General features: G+C 40.7%; 1 protein-coding gene across 3 annotated transcripts in view; it reads left to right on the top strand.

Moving 5' to 3' along the window:
• The window catches only part of dock8 (dedicator of cytokinesis 8), a 51,709-nt gene that overhangs the window by 2,056 nt on the left and 27,173 nt on the right, over nt 1–22,480 (top strand). For 2 of the 3 annotated variants that reach the window (XM_018669118.2, XM_018669117.2), the window contains exons 2-12: nt 5,830–5,929; nt 10,053–10,228; nt 10,606–10,677; nt 11,326–11,434; nt 15,541–15,750; nt 16,606–16,691; nt 17,400–17,466; nt 21,123–21,272; nt 21,553–21,633; nt 21,814–21,976; nt 22,095–22,231. In XM_018669118.2, coding sequence (XP_018524634.1) covers nt 5,830–5,929; nt 10,053–10,228; nt 10,606–10,677; nt 11,326–11,434; nt 15,541–15,750; nt 16,606–16,691; nt 17,400–17,466; nt 21,123–21,272; nt 21,553–21,633; nt 21,814–21,976; nt 22,095–22,231 — 1,351 coding nt within the window. Of the gene's footprint in view, nt 1–5,829; nt 5,930–7,670; nt 7,996–10,052; nt 10,229–10,605; nt 10,678–11,325; nt 11,435–15,540; nt 15,751–16,605; nt 16,692–17,399; nt 17,467–21,122; nt 21,273–21,552; nt 21,634–21,813; nt 21,977–22,094; nt 22,232–22,480 lie in introns of those variants that run through there. The other variant, XM_018669120.2, reaches the window with a different exon arrangement.

Genomic DNA, 22,480 nt, shown 5'->3' with positions numbered 1-22,480 from the left:
TTTTCATATGGTTCCTCTCAAGATCTCTCTGTCAGGATGGAGTGCGAAGGAAACCCTGCACCCTGTGGACACTGCATGGCTCTGGTTTCACTTCACTTTCTGCTCATGGCAGTTTTAAATCAGGAAATGCGTGTTTCTTCATGAGCACGTAAAAAGGGGAATGGAAATGAAGTATGAGATTGACAAAAAGCTAACGTACAATCATAGTTGAGCACAGTGTTCAGCTTTGGCGAGTAGATCGAAGGTAGCCCAACACTTAATATTCTTCTGCTGAACATGATGTTACTTATGAGCATATGGTAACAGGTGTGAGGACAGCTGTGGGTGTGGGGCCTCTGTTGTTCAATGCTCTTAAGCGGCAGGGGGATCCGGATTGAGTTGCATCTGATTTCCTCTGGGCTCTGGTTCATGACATCTGTTAACCCTCGAAGCTGTTGGTGGGCTGTTGGGTTATGTGCTGTGTAGGGTGTCAAGTAGATACACACTCTCCCTTAAAAAAACTTTTGATAAACAACTTGATCTGTGATTAAAGCATTCCAACTGTATTTAAAGTTTCCTTTGGTCACTTTTTTCTTGCTTGGAGCTACCCATGACCTAAGTCCTGCCAAATGACTGCCGTGTTTGTGCGTGCCTCCCTCTGACAGGAAGCTGAGCTGTGATGGTGCTGATAGCAGTAAGACCCATTAGGTCTGGAGACATATGATAGTATGAGACACACACTGGGGGCATCCCTTTGGTCTGCTTTCCTCCTCTTGTCATGTGCGCCACACCACTCTCTGTTTTCCTGTGTTTCCTCTTTGGCTCAGATGAAGGAGAAGTAGGAGGGAGAAGGGTTTTTAGGTTATGTTATACAAGCTAAAAGAGCCACCCACCTCTAGTGGATTGACTTGATAATAATGAGGATAATAGGGATAATTGTAGACTGTCTGGCTGAGCAGCACGCATTGGTGGGAGTCATGTCATGTGAAGTAAATACAGATAATCATGAGTAGAATTATAGATTTGTTTGTCCGTGGACCCTATTAATCACAACTGCAGCCATAAGAAGCAGTGATAGTGCAGTTTTAGAGGCGGACTCAATTTGAGGAATGCTTTGCCAATGATTCTAGAAATGCTGACAGGAACACACCATATGCACACACAGCAAGTGCAGGCCTGCTATAGACAGGATGACGTAACAAAAAGGGGCCAGTCTCTTTCTATAGGGAGGGAATGACAAAGGGTTTCCACTCCGCAATGAGATTTCTTAACTTGGATGTGAGTCCTGAGACCTCTCAGAAAAAAGCCCACCCAGCTTTTGTGCAGGTACTCATTTTAAGAAATACTCCACTAGCATGATCTTATGTAATTTTAATAAAGCCACAGGATCACAAAACAGCTGACAGCATCCAATATTCACATTAAATGACTCTCAGTAGCTTGAAGTCTAACAGCATTACTGACAGGCATATTTGACAGCTCATAGATACTTGGAATAATGGGGTTGCCCACAAAGCTACTTAAATAAAAGTTATTTTATTCTGATTTAGGGTAGAACATTTTGCCTCTCTGTCCTTTTCTCAGAGACATTGATTAATGATTGATTAGCCTACTAATCAGCTCAATGACATGACATAGTAATGCTCTAGATGCTGTAATTGGTGCATAAAATTATTTATGATATATTTTCTGCTCTTTTACCAACAAACAGTGGGATAATTATGTAGAAAAATGTGCAGAGTCTTGATGTGTTTTAACAGTGTGCCTAATCTATCATCAGCCCTGGTGTATAACTGGAGTTCACTGTCAGTCGTGATTCTGACTCTGCATCGACTCCCTGGGAGCAGCTGTTACAGGGCGCCATCCTCATCAGTGTTGATTACCTATTCTAATTATATCCCAAGAAAAAAGACAAGGCAAACTGGTAATTATTGTCACAGGCTTTGTGTTAAGCTAGGAGAATTCTTTCTTAGCAGTTCAGATGTTCTGTCACAAATAGGGAGCAGCTATTGACATATTGCAATCGATTTTCTGTGGCTTAGCTTGATCTCAAGTTCTTGAAGCATGTTAGATAGTGACAATCAGTATGTTTACATGCACACAAGAAATCAGGTTACTCAGAGATATCAAGTTACGCAGGAAATCAGACACTGCGTCCACATGCACTGTGGTAACCTGGATACTGTAAAACTGTGTATACATGTAGCATGACATTGGGCAGATTCAGTTCCTAACTCGGCCTTATTCTGAAACCATGGATTAGTTATTTGAAGTATGTTTTAGAGATTTAAGATGCTGCTTGATGATGTGTTGAGGAGGATTTTGTCGTACACCCAAATCATGCAAATGTTTAAGTAGTTACTCTGATATTATTAGTGTAAGTTGTGATGAAGATGGACTCTAAACATGACTAAGGTGACACTGAGAGGATAGTATCTGCTATCAAGTGGCTTTCAAAAATTGAAATCTCAAAACTTCCATTTACAGCACAGCAACCGAGTAAACTATTGAGTGTCCATTACATAGGGAGCAAGGGAGTGATTTCGGGCATAAACTTATTGTTTTCGTTTGAACTGTATCATTGCTCAACGGAGTTGCAGCATCAACAAATTTTCTGATGTGGCTTTGTTCACATTTATTTTAGGATGACATCATCAAATTGAAAGAGCAGTGGTGCCACTATGGTCATTCTCAAAGATTTCAGACCTGAAGCCCAGTGTTCTGATGGGGCTCCAAAACCTCAGAAGCTGCTTTCAAGTCCAAAGCAGTCCACTTCAATGACTTTTTTATACACAGGGTCAGTCCCAGTTAGTCTTGACTTTTATTTACTGCTGCTTATGACCGTTGTGTTCTGTCAGTCTGACAGTCAAGCATTTGTCCCTTTGAGGTGTTGTCTTTGGGTTGATCCATTGCAAAAATTCATCACTTTTTCAGTCTTTGTGTCTTGGTGGTTTCCGTGAAAAGTAATAATCAAGACGCTTGGCTCTGCTGGGCTTACGACACAAGCTGCTTTTGGTATTATTGTGCCCAAATGACCAAAATCCAAAGCCCTGCTTTTTGTCTTCCTGACAAGAGCAGCTTTGGATTTATGTAACAAAGGATGCCAAGACGCAGGCCCGCTGACGAGAATGACACATGCCGTCTGCTGTGACAAACTGTTTGTCTACTAGTGGTGAAATAATGCCTGCTTGGCTCTGCTTGCAAGAGCTGATTACTGTTTTACTTGCCCGGTCTTTTTATAGACAGGCACTGAAAGTGTGTCAGTGTATGCAAGTAAGCAATCCCCACGTGTGCATGTGTATGAAAATGTGTTTATATATAAATTATACTTTATATGCAGTATATGTTATAGTATGGGTTGGTATGCACAAGCTTTGTCTCTCCACTGGCAGTGAAAGATATAGAGGGAGGTTATACAGTATATTATTGGCGGAGTGGTTATGGGCTCAGTCTGCACACAGGGTAGGGCATGTCTCTTTAGAAGTCAAGTTATGAGAAGGTTTTACAGTGTTTAAATTGCCTTGGGTACAAGCTTAATACACCCATCAGACAATCTACCCTTGGGCCAAAAACTGCATTCTTGTTTGTTCTGTTTTTTTTTTTTTTGTTTGTTTTCTTGCAAAGACTTATCTTGTAAAGACTAGCCCTGTTTATTGTACACTGGCTATATAAACTTGTTAAATCTAAGAAGATGACCATTCTCATTTTAAAGTGAAACATGCTAAACACAATCTGACTAAAGAGGACATGTCTGATCCAGAAGTCCCTACTCTGTTTTGTTGACAACTCCTCTGCAGGTACCTGGGGAGGTGGATCTGTGATGAATGTCATTCCTGTCATTTCTTGTGTTGACTTGAAGCTTTCTGGAGCTTTAGTAACTTACCTACAGCCACTTTAAGCTCCTCTGGCCTTATGCGATTTGACACATTGCATTGCAAGAAGAGTAACTCAGCACATTCCTATTACACATTAGTTGTACAAAAAGTGGGCGTGTGTAGAGACTTTAGTTTGTTGGTGTGTGGGTGCAAGGTGGGGTGTGTATGTGAGATCCCTCAACAACCACTGTGCTGTCGTGCATGGGACAAATGTACGTCTTTAATAAACCTGCTCAGCAGCCAGCAGTGACGGATTGTGGTTGTGCTGACTAAGCAACCTTGAGGTGTGAGTATTTCTATGGTATGTGTGTGCACCTTAGTTCACCTTAAGCCGTAGGCCACTTTCTTAAAAATAGCAGCATCAGTTAACATTGACTTTTACACAGTGAGAATTGCACAACATCACTGTTGTCACTGGTGATAAAAGAGTAAAAGGTAGGAGATAATGCGGCCAGACATGTGCAAGTGTGTGTGTGTGGGTCTGGCACAGCTTGTTTATGTGTGGTGTAATATGCTTCATCTGCTTTAGTTTTTTGTGTGTTGTTTGGCTTTTGAACATTTTGACTTTTAAATATTTTGTGATGTTTCTTTTTTGGATGGTGAGCTGTGTTTAAATATGATAGTGCTGCTCTGCTGGACTTTGCTCTTTGTGTAAATTTGCTATACTGTTCTCCCACCCATGCCTTAACCTTCCCTGGCCTGCAGTCATTGTGTTGATTCAGCATGACTGACAGGAGGGAGGAGAAAGTTTTATAAACAGCATGACCGGAGTAGATACAGATGCACTCTTTACTAAAGCCTTTGAAAATCAACTTAATGGATGTGTGGACAAACCAGATTTTTTTGATTCCTGAAAAGTGAACTGTTGATACATTGTTACTGCAGAACATTAATGATATTAGTTTTCAGTTGTTTGCATGAAGCTGTCTCAAAGATTTTACATGCTTCACGACCCTGCAGCTTCAGTGGTTTTGACATGCTGCATTCCTCCACTTCATTGGTGTTTATGGGTTTGCAGTGGTAATTAGTAACAGAGCTGTCGTAACAATGGCCGTGGGGACTTAATGAACCCATGAGATTGACCACAGGGGAAGCAATCGGGAATGTGACCCATTTGCGTAAGTCTTTGCCCTCTCACTCTGCACTATGTGGCAATGTTGCAATAAACTCTTTCTGACACTCTTACATGCAAAAACACATATAAATATGAGCAATTTTGACATAACACCCAAACAAAAACACACATGCACCGAACACACATACTTATGCTTAGACACACAAAACTGGCCTTTCGTCTGTGAGCTGCACAGAATAAAGCAGTTATTGTGCATGGTTTGGTTGGGCTTCAGTGATATGGTAGATTAATTACAAAGAACTAGACAGTGCGCTAGGGCTGCATTGCATGGAGATGAAATATGTGCAGCAAATTGGGACACTGGCTCTGCTCTTGTCTTTCTCTTTTCTCCCTTCTTTTTGGAGAAAGCTACAGGCGAACACACACACAAACATGCACATACTTGTTTGCCCCATATACCCAAATTTTTGAATGCTACTCCATTCCTATGTCATGTTGATTTCCTGCTCAGTCTGACCCTTAAATCAGGACACCATATTTATTCCACTGCCTGTATGGCTGCCAGCATGACAAAGCCTTTACACAGCCAGCAGAGATGTGCTTCTCTAGAGAGTGAACAATAGTTTGAATGGGATCGCCATGGCTGACCAATTCAAGCTAATGCGAGTAGGAACAATGGCTGAACTGCTGTTGCATCTCTCATTAAGATCCACTGTGCATGTTGGTGGAATTGTACAGAAGTTATGGTTTTACATGAAGTTGTATAAGTTTTCACTGCCTGTTTCTATGCAGATATTAACATTTAAATATACCGCCATATAGACTATGGTGTGGTAACTATTATTTTCTGCCTCCTTAAGACAAAAGCACATGAATCTGTGTGTCCATGTTTTGTTCCAGGCACTCCTCTGCAGAAATCAGACGACACTTCGGTGGGAACTATGGTCTTCATCACAGCCGAACCAACTCCAACGCTTCGGCGTCAGTGTGCCTCACAGTGGTGAGTTTTTTTTTTTCTTTTTAAATAAAAAGATGCCTTTGTCTTTTAGTTAGTAGTAGTAGTACCGCATCTGGCAGATGTTAATCAAATTATCCATCATGTGCATGGAGAAAAGAGGTTATTAGTTGTTTGCATTTGAACTGACGTGCCACAAGCTGAAGGCACGTTTCAGAGAGGGACATTTGCAATATGATACATTTTTTTTTACCAAAATAAAGTGAAAATGCAGCATATTTTGCAAATGACAAATTCCCTTTATGGATATTTTTACTTATTCATTTATCTAACACGTTAAGCAGACATCAGCAGACATACAATTAATGCTGTACCTATAATGTTACTCATGCTGATACTAGTGATACTAGTGATATAATGCTCACTGAGGAGAGATACTGAGACCAGAAGGTCAGTGGTGTGGTTTCCTCTGATGCTGCACTCACACAGCTTTAGTGTTTGTGCTTACGCCACCACAGGGCTCTAAGCGCATCTTCTTCACATCCTCTTTACTGTCATTAGCACTGAGAATATCTGACTCAGTGTGGTGCTGAAGATTGAATTTGAATTGTAGAAACTCTGCTTCAATATAAGTTACTGCTGCAGTGCATTTCTTCTAAAGAGCTGGGTATTTTTGGGAAGAATCTTTCTTCCTCTTACAATAGATGAGATGAGAACTTAGTCATGGCATAACATGCTTTTGTTAAAACAAAGCTGACACTGCCTGTTCTTTGATTTAACAGGGTTTGGAAAAACCTAGTATCCTTTGGTTTCTGCAGAGGATTGTACGCCATTATGACAGGTTGTTTTCTTGCTGCTTTAGTTGAAGCCTAGCAGACAGTCAGAGTGATTCCTACTCTCTCAAGCAGGCAGGCAGAATGATGCTCAGTAATCCTTTGCAGGGATTTGTTCCCACTACACTCTTAGTGTCTCTGTGGTACCCTCTGAACCTCTGCCACCCAGATTCATATATTCCTCTTTCAGTCTTACTGCTTCATTCTATTTCTGTCTTTTCCTCACATTTCTTCTGTTGCTGCCAGCCCACATCTCTTTCATTTAAAGTTTTTCTAAAGCTCTTAGGCGCTAAGTCTCCTGACATATCTGAGTGCATGAGTGACTGAGCTGAAGCCCTTTGATACTTTCCCAGTGATGATCCTTGAGCTCATCAGCTGACAGGGTTTGGGTACTTGGACCATCCATCCCAACTCAGTATGTAGCATGCAACATGTTTAATCTCTAACCTGCTTGGGAAATGGGTCAGTGGCTACTGACAGACAGTGGATGGGGCCTGCTTACCTTGCAGCTTACACGGGCAAATCTTTAATATGGCCGGATTTGGGATGCGGGAGAGGGGTTTTAATACTATAATCTCCAGGATGATAGTTTCCCATTATTCAGCAGTCGTGTCTAGCGCACGGATGAGGGAGGGATGTTTGTTGAGAGGAGGGAGGGATGTTTGCTGTTGCAGTTGTTACGTGTTTCACTTTGTTGATTGATTTACCCTGCTGCTATTTTTAGTTCCTGAAATGGCGATTGTTGACTGATCAGTGTTGCTTATTGTAGGTCTAATATACAAATTGAGAGATTAGGATGAAAAGCTGCATGTGTTTTTATGAATGTGTGCAGTGCTGGTGTGTGTGTGTACAAATCAGCTGCATGCACGTGTGTGTGTGTCTGTAGTTTCTCTTCCTGTCTGTTGAAACACCAGTTGATGGAGGGACGCCTTGCTAATGTCACTTCCTTTATTGTCTTTTGGTTTTCAACTGCAAACTGTGAGACACTTTGCATGAACGCTCAAAACTGCTGTCAAAACATTTTGTGGGTTCAAACAGTCAGGCTCAACTTCAACATTCATTTTGACTGGCTGCACACACCTCTTTCACTGTTGGTAGATCAACCGGACTTCTCAGCTTCTAGGAATATGAGGATCAACCTAAAGAGGATATGTTCACTGTGTTGTGGCTTAGTTTCAAGCGTTCAGTGTCAGTAGGTGTGCACTGTAGGTTCCTATATCCGGAGTCCGCCATTTTGTTCGCTTCCTTTTTATAGTGCAGTTTTCAGTTTTCAGCAGGGTAAGTCTACAATTTTCATACGAGTGCAGCTCTCATTTAATGAAACTTGAGAACCTTAGAATGAGATTAGTAGCGTGCTTGAATGTATTAAATATTTTGATTCAGATTGAAAGTATTTTGCATGAACATTATTTGTCATGAGTTCTTTCCATGTCTGCTTTTTCTCCCGGCTTGTTTTTGCCAGTACACATTGAGAACAGTGATGTTGGTAGATGTGTATTGATCATAAATAGATGAATTTTATTTAAAACAGCCTTCAGTTATAATTGATACATCATTTATTGCCTTTAAAATTTTCCAATTTTTCACTTAAAAAGCTTTTTTTACTCTCTTCTCAATGCATATGTCTGCACCGAGGTTTGTTAGATGTAGATCTCCACCACTTCCTGCTTCTAAAAACAATCTGCATTCTCATGAGTTGTTGCAAAGGCATCATCTTTAGAATCACTAATGAGTAAGCTGATAGAGAGTCTGGCTGCTGATTTGGCAAGGAGAGGTAGTTTCCTTGCGAGCTCCTCTCATGACTCCACAGAGCAGCAGGCGCTGATCAGAGGCATGCATAGATTTGCATTCATTTGGATTTGTTAGCCTCCATACTAGACAAGAAAAAGAGGCCATGCTACAATGATTGTTTGAACTTTGAGGCAGAGAGCCAGAGAGATGCACATATGGAGAAGACCGCCACTTTCAGAGACACTGTTGAGGTTGATGCCTCATCCTCAGAACAGAGGAATTGAAGGTGTCATCTATAGGCCTGTCATTTAAAATAATACTAATAATACAGTTGCTCCATCTGACTAGCTGTCTGTTCTTTCCTTCATGTGTTGCATGCTAATCATTAATACTAACCCATGTGGTACAATTTGCTCTTGAGTGCTCAGCAGAGAAAAGTATCCCTTAGGGTGGATCGATGTGCAAAAACATGTCTGAAGGCAAATGGAATTTGCTCTGCTTTCAAAAGTTGAGTACAGCAGTGACTCATATTGTTGCTGCAGTTATCTCTACCTCCTCTGTGTGTACATATTGTCTGCTAGTGTGTATGCCATTGGCTGATTTGGCTCTGTATTTTTCTTCTGTTTCTCCTGTACACACACTTTCTCTCCTACTCTTTCATACAATATCTGTTTGTCATGCAAATGCTTCCCATGTGCAGCATCAAAGGCTTAAATATTCTTGGTGCAGATTTGCTCTCTTTACACTGCACACTGTATATGTTGAAACACTCTGAGAGGATCATTTCCTTTATTTATTAATTATTTAGGAATTCCTTCTGTATGATATTGAGGTCTATGTTTATTTCCCAGCTTTTGCCTACATCAGCTACAGCCTGCAGACTGTAATCAGATTGGAGCTGTGCTCTGTTTGCTGCCCCTTTTCATAGAGACACCTGCTCCATGCAGGTTCCCCTTTTACAACCATAGCCAGCTGTGCACCACAAAAGAGATGTGTGTTATCTCATCAGTTGTGTGTGTGTGTGCGTGTGTGTTTTTATCTTGGGAACACTTTCTAATCATGAAAATCTCATCTATTCCTCCTCTTCGAGTGCCAGTGGGAATATGTTTCATTGTGTGTAGATGATTTTAACAATATGCTCTTATTCAAAGGCCCATATGAAAATTTCAACCATTTGTACTGTACATAAAAGTGATTACAGCCTTTCCTTTGATCTGCTGTAGCTGTGGAGTGTGGGCTGAGTTTCTGTCTAAAAATAGGTTCACAGTGGGGGAAAAAATGGCTGCCTGTCTGATACAGGCCAGTTTGTTCCAGTTTCTATTTATGTGTGCGCTAAAATCTTTTGTTCTTCGACAGGTTTGAGGTGTTAGAAAATAATCATGATTCAACATGTTAGGTCCCACCCCCCTATCCTATGTTTTCATTTTCCTCCTCTGTATAATGTGGAAATGACTGAGGACTGTACAAACTCATCAATCAGCTTTGAATCTTTGCTGAGTCTCCACTTCATTCTGTTTGGATACTTGATAATGATATTCAGTGGCTAGTGTCCTAATACTTCCCTCGTTCTTTTGTTTTTCTCCGCTTACCCCTTCATTCTTCAGCCACAGTCATATGACGCAGTGGAGCCCCTGGACCTGGAGGAGTTCCTGATGTCACAGCTACGAAGTGGAGACACGGACCTGATGCAGGAACTTGGAGACTTCCCTGAGGATGACCTGAAGGTGGAGCAGGTGGAGAAGGAGTGTCGCACCGTTAGACACTCCGTCCCTGAAGATGGGTGGGTTCCAGACCAACAGACATTAAACAACAGAGGAAACCTTTGGCATAAAATAGTGCAAAAACTGTTCATGGTTTCAGTCCATTATCAATGGTAATATCTACACTGTTAATGAGCTCCATGTTGGGTAAAAGTTGATCTTAATCACAGGACTAAATGAGTTTATATGACTGTCTAAAATCATTGTAAAGCTATTCAGTCAACGCCTGTTATGCAGCTTACTCAGAGCACTCACTTGTTCCACACCTTGACCACAAAGTACTGATTAAGATAGGGGAGGAATGTGAAATTTTCAGCTGTCTGTGAATATTTACTTGCATGTCTGCACGTCTGCACGTATCTTCTTATTCTCCTCATCCCTGTCCCTCTCTTTGTAGAGTGGAGTTGGAGCCCCATGTCAGAGACTGTGTAAAGAGTTACACCCAGCCATGGCTTGTGGTCTCTCGAAGGTAAATATTTCCCCTCTGATAACAACAACATTTACATTGCCAGTGTTCTCAGTCATTTTCAGAAAGTGTAGCTGATGTACCTGCTATATAGTTTCATACAAATCCCTTAAAATGGAAAAAATCACTTCACAAGTACTTCAGAAATATATTAAATAAATAAGAAATGGATGATTTATTTTGGAAGTAATTGGAAGTAATAGTTGAAAGGATGCCCTCTGATATACTGTGTTTATCTGTTTCTTGTGGATCTGCTCAAGCGTACTCCACGCCGCAGTGTTTTTAACAAAAAAAAAAAAACCCAAATCAGAGACAATAATGCCCCACTAGGTATTTTAGCTGTTACAACTGTGGTGCCAACTGTCTGAGAATTTGCATGTGTCTGTGAAAGAGGAAACAAAAGGCCTGAGAGAGCCTGATAAAACATTATACTGGGATCCTCTGTCTGATACATTGTAGTGCTTGGTTTATTTCCCTCTCTCTCCCACACACACTCACTTGCTCTACACACACACTGAATATGTTGCGTAAGACTTCTGTTTGTGCTGTTATCTAGATTGATTAGAAGTGTATCAGTTGTAACCATGCATGTCTGGGGTGTTTGTGTGTGTGTGTGTGTGTGTCTGTGTCTGCATCTGTGTGTGTGTGAAGGTGCCAGGGGGATGGCTGGAGCGCATATTCGGAGCGAGCTGGCCTACACAAACTCCTTCGGAAACAGACCTTTGAGTCCGATGTCCAGCCAGAAAACCATGAGAAGCCAGTAAGGAACACAGAGAAAGTCAACTGTGCATTTTAACAGACACAGTCATTGTCTGATGTTTCAATTGCCTGTGTCTTAACCAACAATCTCTCTTTCTCAATAATGGAGAAGTATTAGCCTTCTTTAGAAAGAATACACTTTTTCAAAAAAAAAAACACACCCTTGTGCAGTGTGGCCTGCTGCTTTGCTACACTACAGAAATTCTTCTCTCCTTCTTTGGTAAATCTTGCCCTGTATAATTCCTCTGTTTAACCAGATCAAAGTGTTGGTTAGGGCCATTGGTTAAGTTCCATTTTTGGTATAGTGCATCAATTATTTCATGATGGAAAGGTTTTCCAAAAAAAATCACTCTTATGGGAAGCTAGAGCCAGTAGGCAATTATGCTGCATTCACATTATATCATTTAGAAAATAAGTGCGAGCAGCCAAGTGTGCAAGACCCTTCACATCATTCTCAGACTTGTAATTCGGAGTCATAAATATAGGTAATTTCTGACTGCGACAATATCTCCCACTCAGTGAAAAGATATACAGACATGTCAACCATTGGCAGAATGTTGCAAATGCTTAGTTTAGAATAAATACAGCTAGCCTGGCTCTGTCCTAGAAGTAAAAAATACACCTACCAGTACCTCCAAAGTTCTCTAATTAATATGTTATGTCTCATTAGCACTGACAATTTGTAGCTGTGCTGTGTGCTGTAACTTTTTCTTGGTCAACAACAGCCAGAAGCAGTAACTTCCTAGAATCTTGTTGTCACAGTGATGTTGGCAGAAAACAAACGAAGATGCTTCTTAGAGGTTTTGGGCAAAAATATGTTGTTCTACATGATATAGTTAGACTACGTAGCTCTAGTCTAAAATAGTCACAAAATTGTATTTTTGTGTACAGATTGAACAAAGTGCTATTAGGTGGATTTTTGATAGCCAGGCTCGCTGGTTCCCTCTGCTTCCAGTATTTATGCTAAGCTAAGCTAACTGCCTCCCTTCTCTGGCACCACACTTACTGTATGGCGATGAGACTGGTATTCTTCTCATCTAACTCTTGGCAAGAAAGCGAATAAGCTGTTTCCCAAAATGTCAAACTATTCCTTTCCAGTGTGTTTCCTAAGAGGCACACTTAAAGTCTGTCTTTTTGTGTGAGGGGAAGGCATTTTAGTGAGAACAGTATGGTAGTCCATACTGATCAAGGCCTGAGAGAGAGACGACAATACTGAATGTGAAATGTGAGGGAGGGGTGTGAGAGCGGGATGGGGGATGCTTTAATAGTGAACACAACAGTGTTTTGTTATTCCTATCACTCTTTCCACTGTGGCAGTGGCTCTTTCAAGTTTAGTCTGCCTGGGTTACACAAAACTAAACCTGACTCCATTACTTCTGTGTGTTTAATGTTGATATGGGATGTTGTAGCTGTACAGTATTCTATTTTTTTATTCTACTCTACACATTTTTTTAAATCCATAGCTGACGTCTGCATGAAGGTGTCACCTCTTCCTCTAATTACGAATCCCTGCCTCAGTCCTCTTCTAACATTGTTGTGAGCCAAGTTCCCATCCTCTCTCACTACCCTTTCTCTAGCCTCTTTGTCTTATAGTGGCCAAATCCCTGGCTCCAAGCGTCAAGCTGTCCCAGCCAATCCAAGTCTCAGTCAGTGCCACTCCCAGCCTCTGGCTAGTTACCCAACCATCTCTCACCACCAGCCAGCCCCACAAGCCCCCTCCTGTCACACCATCCTTGCCAATTCTGGTTAATCACCCAAACCAAAAGGCCCTTATAACCGCCGTGGGCTTCCCATGATCTTCATGCCAGAAAGAGAGTGACAGAGCAGGGAAAAACGGGACTATTGTTCCTCAGCGCTTAATAGGTCGCTTCTATGGTCCAGTCCGCTTTAGAAATAGCCCTGGGATCAGGGTGTGATGGTCTCTTGGAGCCTCAGGAGGGTGAAGCTTCATCAGAGTGGAAGCTTGGTCACTCCTTGCCTGTGGTTTGAGAGCTGGGATGTGAGATTGATGGATGATTGGAGTGAAAGAGACAAGGAGAGAGGGCTGGCAAGAGGGACTGTTCAAAGCTGGATGTTGCATGGGAGCAGCGAGGTTATGCCTTGCCCTGTAGCTAAGTCTGAGTAATTCCATATGGTCCCTGAGACCTCTCACTGATGAGAAGAGGATGCTCCAATACTTTAATTTTAATTACAGAATTACAGTGGGTTCTGTTTTTGACATTTTTGTGTCTTTATCAGTGAATGTGCAGATTATTTCTTGATTAATTCTTTAATCTGTAAAAGAAGTCAGAAGATAGTCATAAATACAAACAGTTTTCTATAGCCCAAGGTGATGTCTTCAACAATCAATGAACAGTCTTAAACCCAAAGACATTCAGTTTACAACGATATGAAACAGTGAAGAGCAGCTGTTGCACACATTTGAGAAGCTTGGACTAACAAAAGCAAAGCTGAAAAATGACTCTAAACAATTAACTGATGATCAAGATAAATGCTGCTCATTTTCTGTCAGTCAACTCATTGATTTATTGAATTGTTGTAGCTCTAATGTTAAGTAGCACTTCTGACAATGTACTTTTGCACATGACTTTAAGCCCCAGGCTCAAATACAAGTATCTGTTGCTTTGCCTTGCCTTACCATCCCTTCTCTTCTTTGGGAGTCCCATAGTAGTCAGATTTTTAAAGCCAAGTTGCGCTTATGTTGAAGTCAGAGTTTTTATTCGTATAAGGTTGTAGCAGTTAGTGGTATCAATTCATGGATGTTTGCTGAATGTAAGAATCTTGTATATTCCAATGAAAACAGTAGGACTGAGCTAACAGGGCAACATAAATACAGACACATAAAGACACTCTGATGCTAGTTTCTCCTCGCATACCTTATTCTAGGACATCATCGAGGACACATTTGCATATCTCATAAGCAAATTAGTTTAAGGTCTCCAAGTCAGTGCCACTGCCTGGTGCTCATGTTTGTTCAAAAGACCTTTGTTGTTGCTGGCAGGGCACTGGATGTCAAAAATATGCAGGATCTAGCAAGCTTGTTTTCCAAAGCCATTACAGCTGCTTGGCCCTCTCTTTGCTGCTATCATTTTTGTCTGGCAAGCTATCAGCCTGCTGGGAGATATCCAATTACAGAATTTGATCAGTTAATGCACAATGTGTCAATATCACTGGTGACGAGTAACTTATACCACCCTACTTTATGTCAAAATCCAGTGGTCTTATTTCCTGATTTCTAATTTTTTTTATGTGGATAACTTTAAAAACACAGTAAGAAAGATGCTTACTCAAAGCAAAGAAAGAAGGAGATCAAATGGAAAAGGCATACACCTGTGCCAGATGTGAGCACCTGCTGAACATTATTATATGAAGACTCATGTTATTTCACTCGCGCATAGAGTTAACATAAACCTCAACATATACTTTGTTCTGAACACTGAATAAGCTTTGATCAGAAAAATACAAGAGGCTGTCATTGTCTCCAGGCCAAAACAAAAGCTGTCTAGACTGTCTAAATGCCTTCTAGCTGTTTGTTGTGTCTACTGACAGCATAACCATGGAGGCTGTGTTTTCAATCCATCTATTAGCTATAGCACTTATCCTTTGAGGGTTGTGGGGGAGCTGCAATGTGAATGTGGTTTACTGTATGTTGTTGACAGGTCATAAAATGCTGTGCCAGTACAGAACCAATATTTTGTTCCTTGTCTTTAATACACAGACATATAGTTAAATTACATTTTGAAATTTGATCAAACATCGAGGGAATGTTGGGAGATTTAAAACCATCATGAAGAGAATAATGAATCTCTTGGGAAGCTCAGTTAATTCTGTTTAAGTAATATTATTTAAAAGGGGGAAGAACAGGCTTTGATCAAATATCCACTAATAAAATATTTTTTACTCTGTACCCATTTTCATTTGTTTTCCCTCTTAATGACCCCCCCCTTGGGTATTCTGCCTTAATACCCCATTATTTTTCTCATGCTCTGTTTTTCTCCCTTTGCTCAATCTCTCACACATTTCATTACTCTCACCCTATTCTTTCTGTCCACCCCTAACCCCAACCTTACTACCACCCTCACCCCTCCCTTTCTGCCTTTGCCCCAGGTCAAGTCTCCAACTATGGATGGGCTGAATGATGACTCTGGCCGCACGCTGACCTCCTCCGACTTCAACTTGCGTTGCTTAACTCCAGACCAGAGAGTGGAGGGGCTGTTGGCTTTCAGCAGCCATGAGGAGCTGGACCGCTTCAACCAGGAGGCAAGGCAGGGAAACAGACACCCGGAGCTGTTTGCGCTGTACCCACCAGCTGATGAGGTGAGATATAGAGGTGGTTCTCACATGCTGTAATATACCAGTGCATATGGCTACCATATGGATTTGTAGTCTCTGTTGCTCTGTGACCAGTTTTCTAATTTTTAAGAAGACATACATCCCAGGATACAGACTAATGTGAGCTTCAGTACAAAATGAGTGCATAAAACATCATGCAAGTCCTCTCCAATACCATTCTTTTTCCTACAAAATGTTTTGTGCTTTCTTGCCTTCATCAGGGTGGGATCTGAGGTTGTGCCTGATTTCTTTGTAAAGAGTCAATTGCTGTGTATGACACGTGAGAAATATCAATTACCATACGTATACAATGTTCACCTTTTTGAATATAATACATCATGTTTAAATATAAAATTAATCTGCAGCTACTTGAACAACAATTTTCTTAAGTCAAGACAAGATTTTTTCATTCGTACAGATTAGTAAGAAAATAATCTGCAGATCAATATATAATGATGACATTAAGTATTTGCACCCTATCTCTCTCTGTGCTCCCTGTAAAAGGGGACTTTATATTGCAGGAAAAGTTACAGACACATTCTAAATTTGTACTTGAAACCTTAGAAAAACAAATTTGTAGAAACCTACAGACATAATTCTGACCAAAATTAAGAGGGTAAAGAAATATAGAAAGTATTACCACATTACATGTCTCATGCCTGTGAATGGATGTACAGCTGTTCCTGGTTGTGTATTTTTCCATTCTGCAGTTTTAATTTCAGTTACTCCCAGAATATAAGCACCTGTGTTTTGTTTAAGATCTTAAATCTTCTCCAAATGTAACAACTCCTCCCTTTTTTTATACATGGTTTGAAAACTTTTTATGCCATTGTGTTCCAGGAAGATGCAGTGGAGATCCGGCCCATTCCTGACTGCCCCAAAGAACACGCTGGAGACCGCATCCTGGTCCGATGCCAGGCCATCAAGTATGTCATACATTTTCATTATACTGTAGGAGGGAGCTCTATAATTTCAACAGCTGCCTTCTGTTCCTCTCAAAAGTTGGACAAGAAACCAACAGTTGGTTGTGTTAAACGGAAATGACTTGAACACCCTCTTTTTTATGAAAATGAACTTTTGCTTAGCATTTAACACACAATAAATTTACAGACTTAAAAATCTGAGTAGTTGTTTCAAAGTGGTATGCAGTAGATGTGACGTACAGAACAGTGTGGGAGGGTGGAGGAGTGCTGTGCAGTGCTTGTTGTTCGCCAGAAAATCACTGTTCCTCCCTCTCTCTGAGGGATTTAGTCTCTGTCTCTTTCTCCCTCTCTATCACACACACATACACAGAGTGTTTCTGCTTTTTCACTCTTGATCTCGCTCGTTCTTCTTGCAACCCATAAAACTGCCAAATGTTTGAGTTGAACGCATTTCTTTGCTTGCAGTGGTTTGGCAGCTTCACCCCATATCCTTTAACCCTCAGTTCAAACATGTCATCACTTACTATAGTTCATTTCGTTGCTTCCCATCATAACAATAATCTACAGGAATAGAACAGAATAGGAAAAAAATAGAGCAGAATCAGGTTGTACTTCTAGGAACAACCTAAGCACTTATGTTGAGTAAATCTGGTATTCATCTCTTTTACTATTATTGAATCACTAATTCCCTTTTTCTTCTTGGCATTGTAGGTTTGAGATTGACATTGAGCCCATATTTGCCAGTATGGCCTTGTATGACCTGAAAGAAAAGAAAAAGGTAAGAAAACTTTAGTTCGTTTGATTTCCAAAGTTATATTAGTTCTCACAGTTTCTACTCCTGTCTTAAGGTTGTTTGAATGTATAAAAGCATGCTGTAACTTGGAAAATTGTATGACGTGTACAAGTAAAGACCAGTTTGGTGAAGCCCATTATGTGTGTTTGTTGTGGAGACTGTCAGAGTGTCTTTCAGTTGATGTTGGTTCTACTTGTGACCACAGTTCTTGTACGTTTTCTGTTTTTGAGACTCCACAGCAACAGAGGTGACTCTTAATAAATGCACAATCCATGACCCAAGTATGAACAAATGATATCAAAACTACCTCAAACAAAAAAACCTAATAGAAGGCCCTGCTATTACTATCAGATTTGGCCAACAGGTCTTCTAATCCAGTGTCAAACACAACGTTTCAAATGTTGGTTGTTTACATAAAGTGGGCCAAATGCTTTATACCCTATCACAAAATGCTGTTGTTTTTAAATCTGCATGTGAAAATACCTCCAATTTATATAGTCAAAACCTTTTCTGATTGGTCTGTATGTATCAGTCAGAAATATATGTCTGATTTAAAGGCAACACAGGTAGTTTTTAGTTTTTGGCTGTAATTTGTAGTGCTGCTGTGTAAGACATTGAACCCCAGTTGTTCCTAATGGTTAGGCCGTCAGTGCCTTGAATGGTAGCTTGCCGCCAGCAGTGTCTGAGTGTGTCTAAGAATGGATCTATGAGAGGCAGAGAACACATCACTTTGGCTAAGTGTTATATAAATGTAGACCATTTGTCAAAAAAGTGTCAGTCACTCTGGGTAAGGGTTTATTTGTGGTAATGTAGCAGTCTCAATAATCATGGTGACATATATCAAATTGAGACAAGTGTAACATGAACAGTGGTCACAAATAAACACTAACTGAAAGCCACTTACAGGAACTTTGTGACTTTGACAACAACAAACTGCAGTTTAGTCAAAACCTCTTATTTTCTCATCAAAAACCAACATCAACTACTTTACTGCACATCTCAATTCTTGTAAATTTTCTCCATCCTTGTTTCATGGTAGCTGTTGTGTGTCATGTTGTGTGCCTGCTGCTGGTGCAGGGAGGTCTGGTAGTTTCTTTTGGCAGTCTGCGTTGTAGTGAGGGATCAGTGTAATCTACAAGGTTTTATGTCTCATCATCCTCACATATTTATACCCCTGGGGGTCGTCGTGTTTTGGTTCTATAACTACTAATGCTGCGCCACATTTTCCCAGTCAACCATTCTGAGCCATGGCTGTTTGCATGTTTTTTGTGGATTTACACAGCTGGATAGTTTTTGGGTGAAGGGGCTGGAAGGATTTAGTTTGTACTTAAGTGCTCATGGATCTCTCAGATGAAACAGGGTTTTAGCCACCAGCCTTGCCCTCTCCTCAGCGCTGGCCAGCTGCTTTCTAGCTTGTCTGCAGGACTGATGGCTCTAACGCAGTCAGTCGGGTAAGATGGGGCAATTCAATTTTAACAATTGACTGTACATAGCCTAAGCTGGCCTTGGGACATCACAGTTGAGATGCAACAAAAACAGTATATGTCAATTTTTTTTGCATATATGTTAAAGGACATACTTAAAATCACAACTATTTTCAGTTTTGTTTCCTTCTGGTGTCAGCCTATAACACCACACGTCAAGTGTCACATTGTCACAGTGTATTTAGCTTAAGGTGACTAATTTTATTATGTGCTGAACTAAAGTCTGTCCTTGTGAAGGTTAATACAACTTCCTGCTTATTACATTGAACAGAGACAGAGCCAGACTGTTAAAGAGGCATGAAATGAGTCTCTGTCTGAGTGAAGGAAAGGCAGTTAAGCTTGTTTTCTCAGTTAGATTTAATTGTAGTGGAGCTGTGACATATTTGTCACTAACTCATTTATCTCTGTACTCCTCACTCTTTTTCTTTCTTTTTTGGCATCGGTCTTTCTCCAACTCTCCTCAGTACACTTGTCTCTTTTTCTGTTTCTTCTCAAGAGTGTTAAATTTTATTTTTGTTCACATTTCTTCTTCCCCCGTGCAGATTTTCTGTTTTCCTGCAATGCTTACTGCTATCTTTTGTGTCTCCAGGGGATTTTGTTGCTGTGTCTGTGTTTGTTTTTTGTTCACATCAGTTTTGTTGTTTCACATCTGTGAAATCTGCAGCAGATGTTCATATAATTCCATATAATACTCTAGTTATTAATCACGTCTCTCTGGTCCATCAGCCAAGGTGCCAGACACAGGATTTGACCCAACAAGTGGCCTACTTATGATATCAAATTCATGGCTATAAACAGGCAAAGGTTTTAGTGTTGACACGCAATCATCATAAATATGTCCGCGCAGTGAAAAGCGTTAAGTGAGATCTGTTTCACCCTGAGTTTACTATTGGCATTTTTGTAGTTACCCAACAAGACTAGGCAAGCCAGATTTTACTGGACTGTGACTGCTGGGAGGACACGATGAGTGATCAGAACAAGTAAACTACAGCACATTCACATACACAGTGAATTCTCTGTAAGCGTTTCAGTCTGTCTGCTGTTTAGTTGACAAAACATTTCTCACTCACCGAAGGCATTTATTAACCCATGAGCGTGCAGCCACAGTGAGCAGACTCATAGAGATGTAATGAAGAATCAAATATAGTTGTTAAAAGTCTCCAGACGTGGTGACACAGTTGTTAAGTTGGCAACACTGGGCTGGTCAGTGTTCCCAATTGGAAAATGTAAAGCATTTGCGTTTATGCACTATGTGTCTGAATGTTAAATGTGTCTATGTAATGTTAAATAGGGTTATCAATTTCCTCATATCTCGCTGAATCCAAATTTAGTGGTTTGAAGATTAACTTTCATTAGTGAATGCTATTATAACTAACTCTTATTTGACATGTTTATTCTCTTAAATGAGAAAATGAATCATAAAATGCTATTTAAGTCAGCTGGCTTTGACTATTGAGATTAGTGAGAAGGAGAAGAATCTTTGTGATTCCAAGAAGTCATTTGTCAGTAAAAGGTGGACTCCTCCACTGCTGCCTTTTGAAATCCCTCACACTTACAGTAAGTGATCTCATGTTAAAGTGAATACGGTCATTTCGGTCACAAAATCTAGTTTGGCTGTCATAGCTTGTTTGACACTATTAACAAAATTACTAACAGCTGTGATCAACTGAGAATATTTTTCAGGGGGTGTAATCTGATCACAGATACAGTCTTAAACATTTCAGTTAACATATTGAGCAGGTTTGGCTGCCTAGATGTCTGCTTTGGTGTGGTCAGTGTAATGGAGGTTCTACGGGATAAGCAGAATGAAGGAGAGTGGCTAATGGCTTTCCAGTGAATGGTATCACATGACACACACTAGGCCAGGCCAGACCAGGACATATGGCTGTGTTCCTAGCCTGAGGTCATTGGGGAGGTGAGTAGAGAAACAGTAGAGTGGACTGAATGGATGACATTCCAGGATTAATATTTGGTTTACATGAAACCAGCGTCCTGGAGCTGATTTTTTCTAAGATGATTCCTCCAGTTTGTCTTTTGGAACACACTGTACCTCAGAGTGACGTTTTGCATTTTATTTTGCCCTGAATTTGGTGTCAGTAAGACATCATATCAGCAGAAGTAACCACGCATGTGCTTTTCATCTCTGTCTCCCTCCAGATATCAGAGAACTTCTACTGTGATCTGAACTCAGAACAGTTTAAAAATTTCTTGAAACCTCACGTGCCACATGTTGATCAGTCCACCCTGGCCAGATCTGCGATCTTCTCCATCACCTACCCTGCCCCAGATATCTACCTGGTCATCAAGGTAATAATGAAATCCACAGCACCTATGGAAAAATGCTAAGAACATTATGTAGCAGCAATAACAGGATTCTGCTGTTTTCCTCCTGGCTTTAAATAACTTAGTTCTACTCCCAAATTTGTTTTTATATACCCTGTAATTCACTGCAGTGCTGTCTGTGTATCTCTTTCTCTTGCTCTATTTATGCCTTATACAGTGCCTTTGCCAACAAACTATAGATTTTTTTTAGTTTCATTATGCTGAGCTGTTCTGGTGGCTCATGTACTTCCTGTCTGTGTTTTAGATTGAAAAGGTTCTGCAGCAGGGAGAGATCAGTGACTGTGCTGACCCCTACATGACATTGAGGGAATCTGACTCTGCAAAGGTAATGCGGCAGAGCAATTACTGTATGTGTCACTAAACACAAATCACAAAAAAAGATACTGTACAGTTTGTCCTTTACCTTCCTCAGGCCTTTTAATTTGTACCTCTGGTACAATGTACTGTATGTTCTAAAGCTGAAGGTCCTTTCTTGAATGAAATTTTTGATATGAACTTTTTTCAGAACAAGGACAAGCTTGAGAAGCTGCGAGGCCAGGCGGAGGCTTTCTGCCAGAGGCTGGGTCGCTATCGCATGCCTTTTGCCTGGGCAACTGTTAATATCATGGAAGTCATCTCCACTGCTGCACTAGATCGTGACGTCACAGACTCTGAGAGTTTAAAAGGAGGTATATGCCTTGTGTGCGTTCATCCTCACGAGTGCTTTTGTTTGACAGTGACACCTTGTGATGGCTATGATATCTATCTGTGTGTCATTTGACCCATTTACCCTCACACTTTTTCCAGTTAAATCCAGCAGCATTGACCGGAAAGGACAGCTTCCCAGGAGGAACTCTGAACGATACAGCACCATTGATGATCAATTTTGTAGCGTTGCTGCCTTCAAACCCGCAACCATCACTATCAGCACCATCTTCAAACAGGTCAGACCACCACCCAAACACAAAGAGACATACAAATATGTAAAAAACTTGTTATTTCCTTGAGATAGAAGATACAGCATAACATGCAGTGGTTACAGCCTGGCCTTGTCTCATTCCTTGATCCAACATGCTATGTTACGCATTCCAGCTGGTTATAGCCATGATTTCACTGAGTCCACTGTTAAAACCTGTGTGTGAGCTGTCTGTCTTTTATTTTAATCATATTCTGAGGCTTAATTTTGCCTCTTG

Source organism: Lates calcarifer, linkage group LG13, assembly GCF_001640805.2.
Source record: "Lates calcarifer isolate ASB-BC8 linkage group LG13, TLL_Latcal_v3, whole genome shotgun sequence".
Taxonomy (NCBI): Eukaryota; Metazoa; Chordata; class Actinopteri; family Centropomidae; genus Lates; species Lates calcarifer.
Note: the sequence above shows the minus strand (reverse complement) of the source record. Positions and strands in the feature narration are given on the sequence as shown.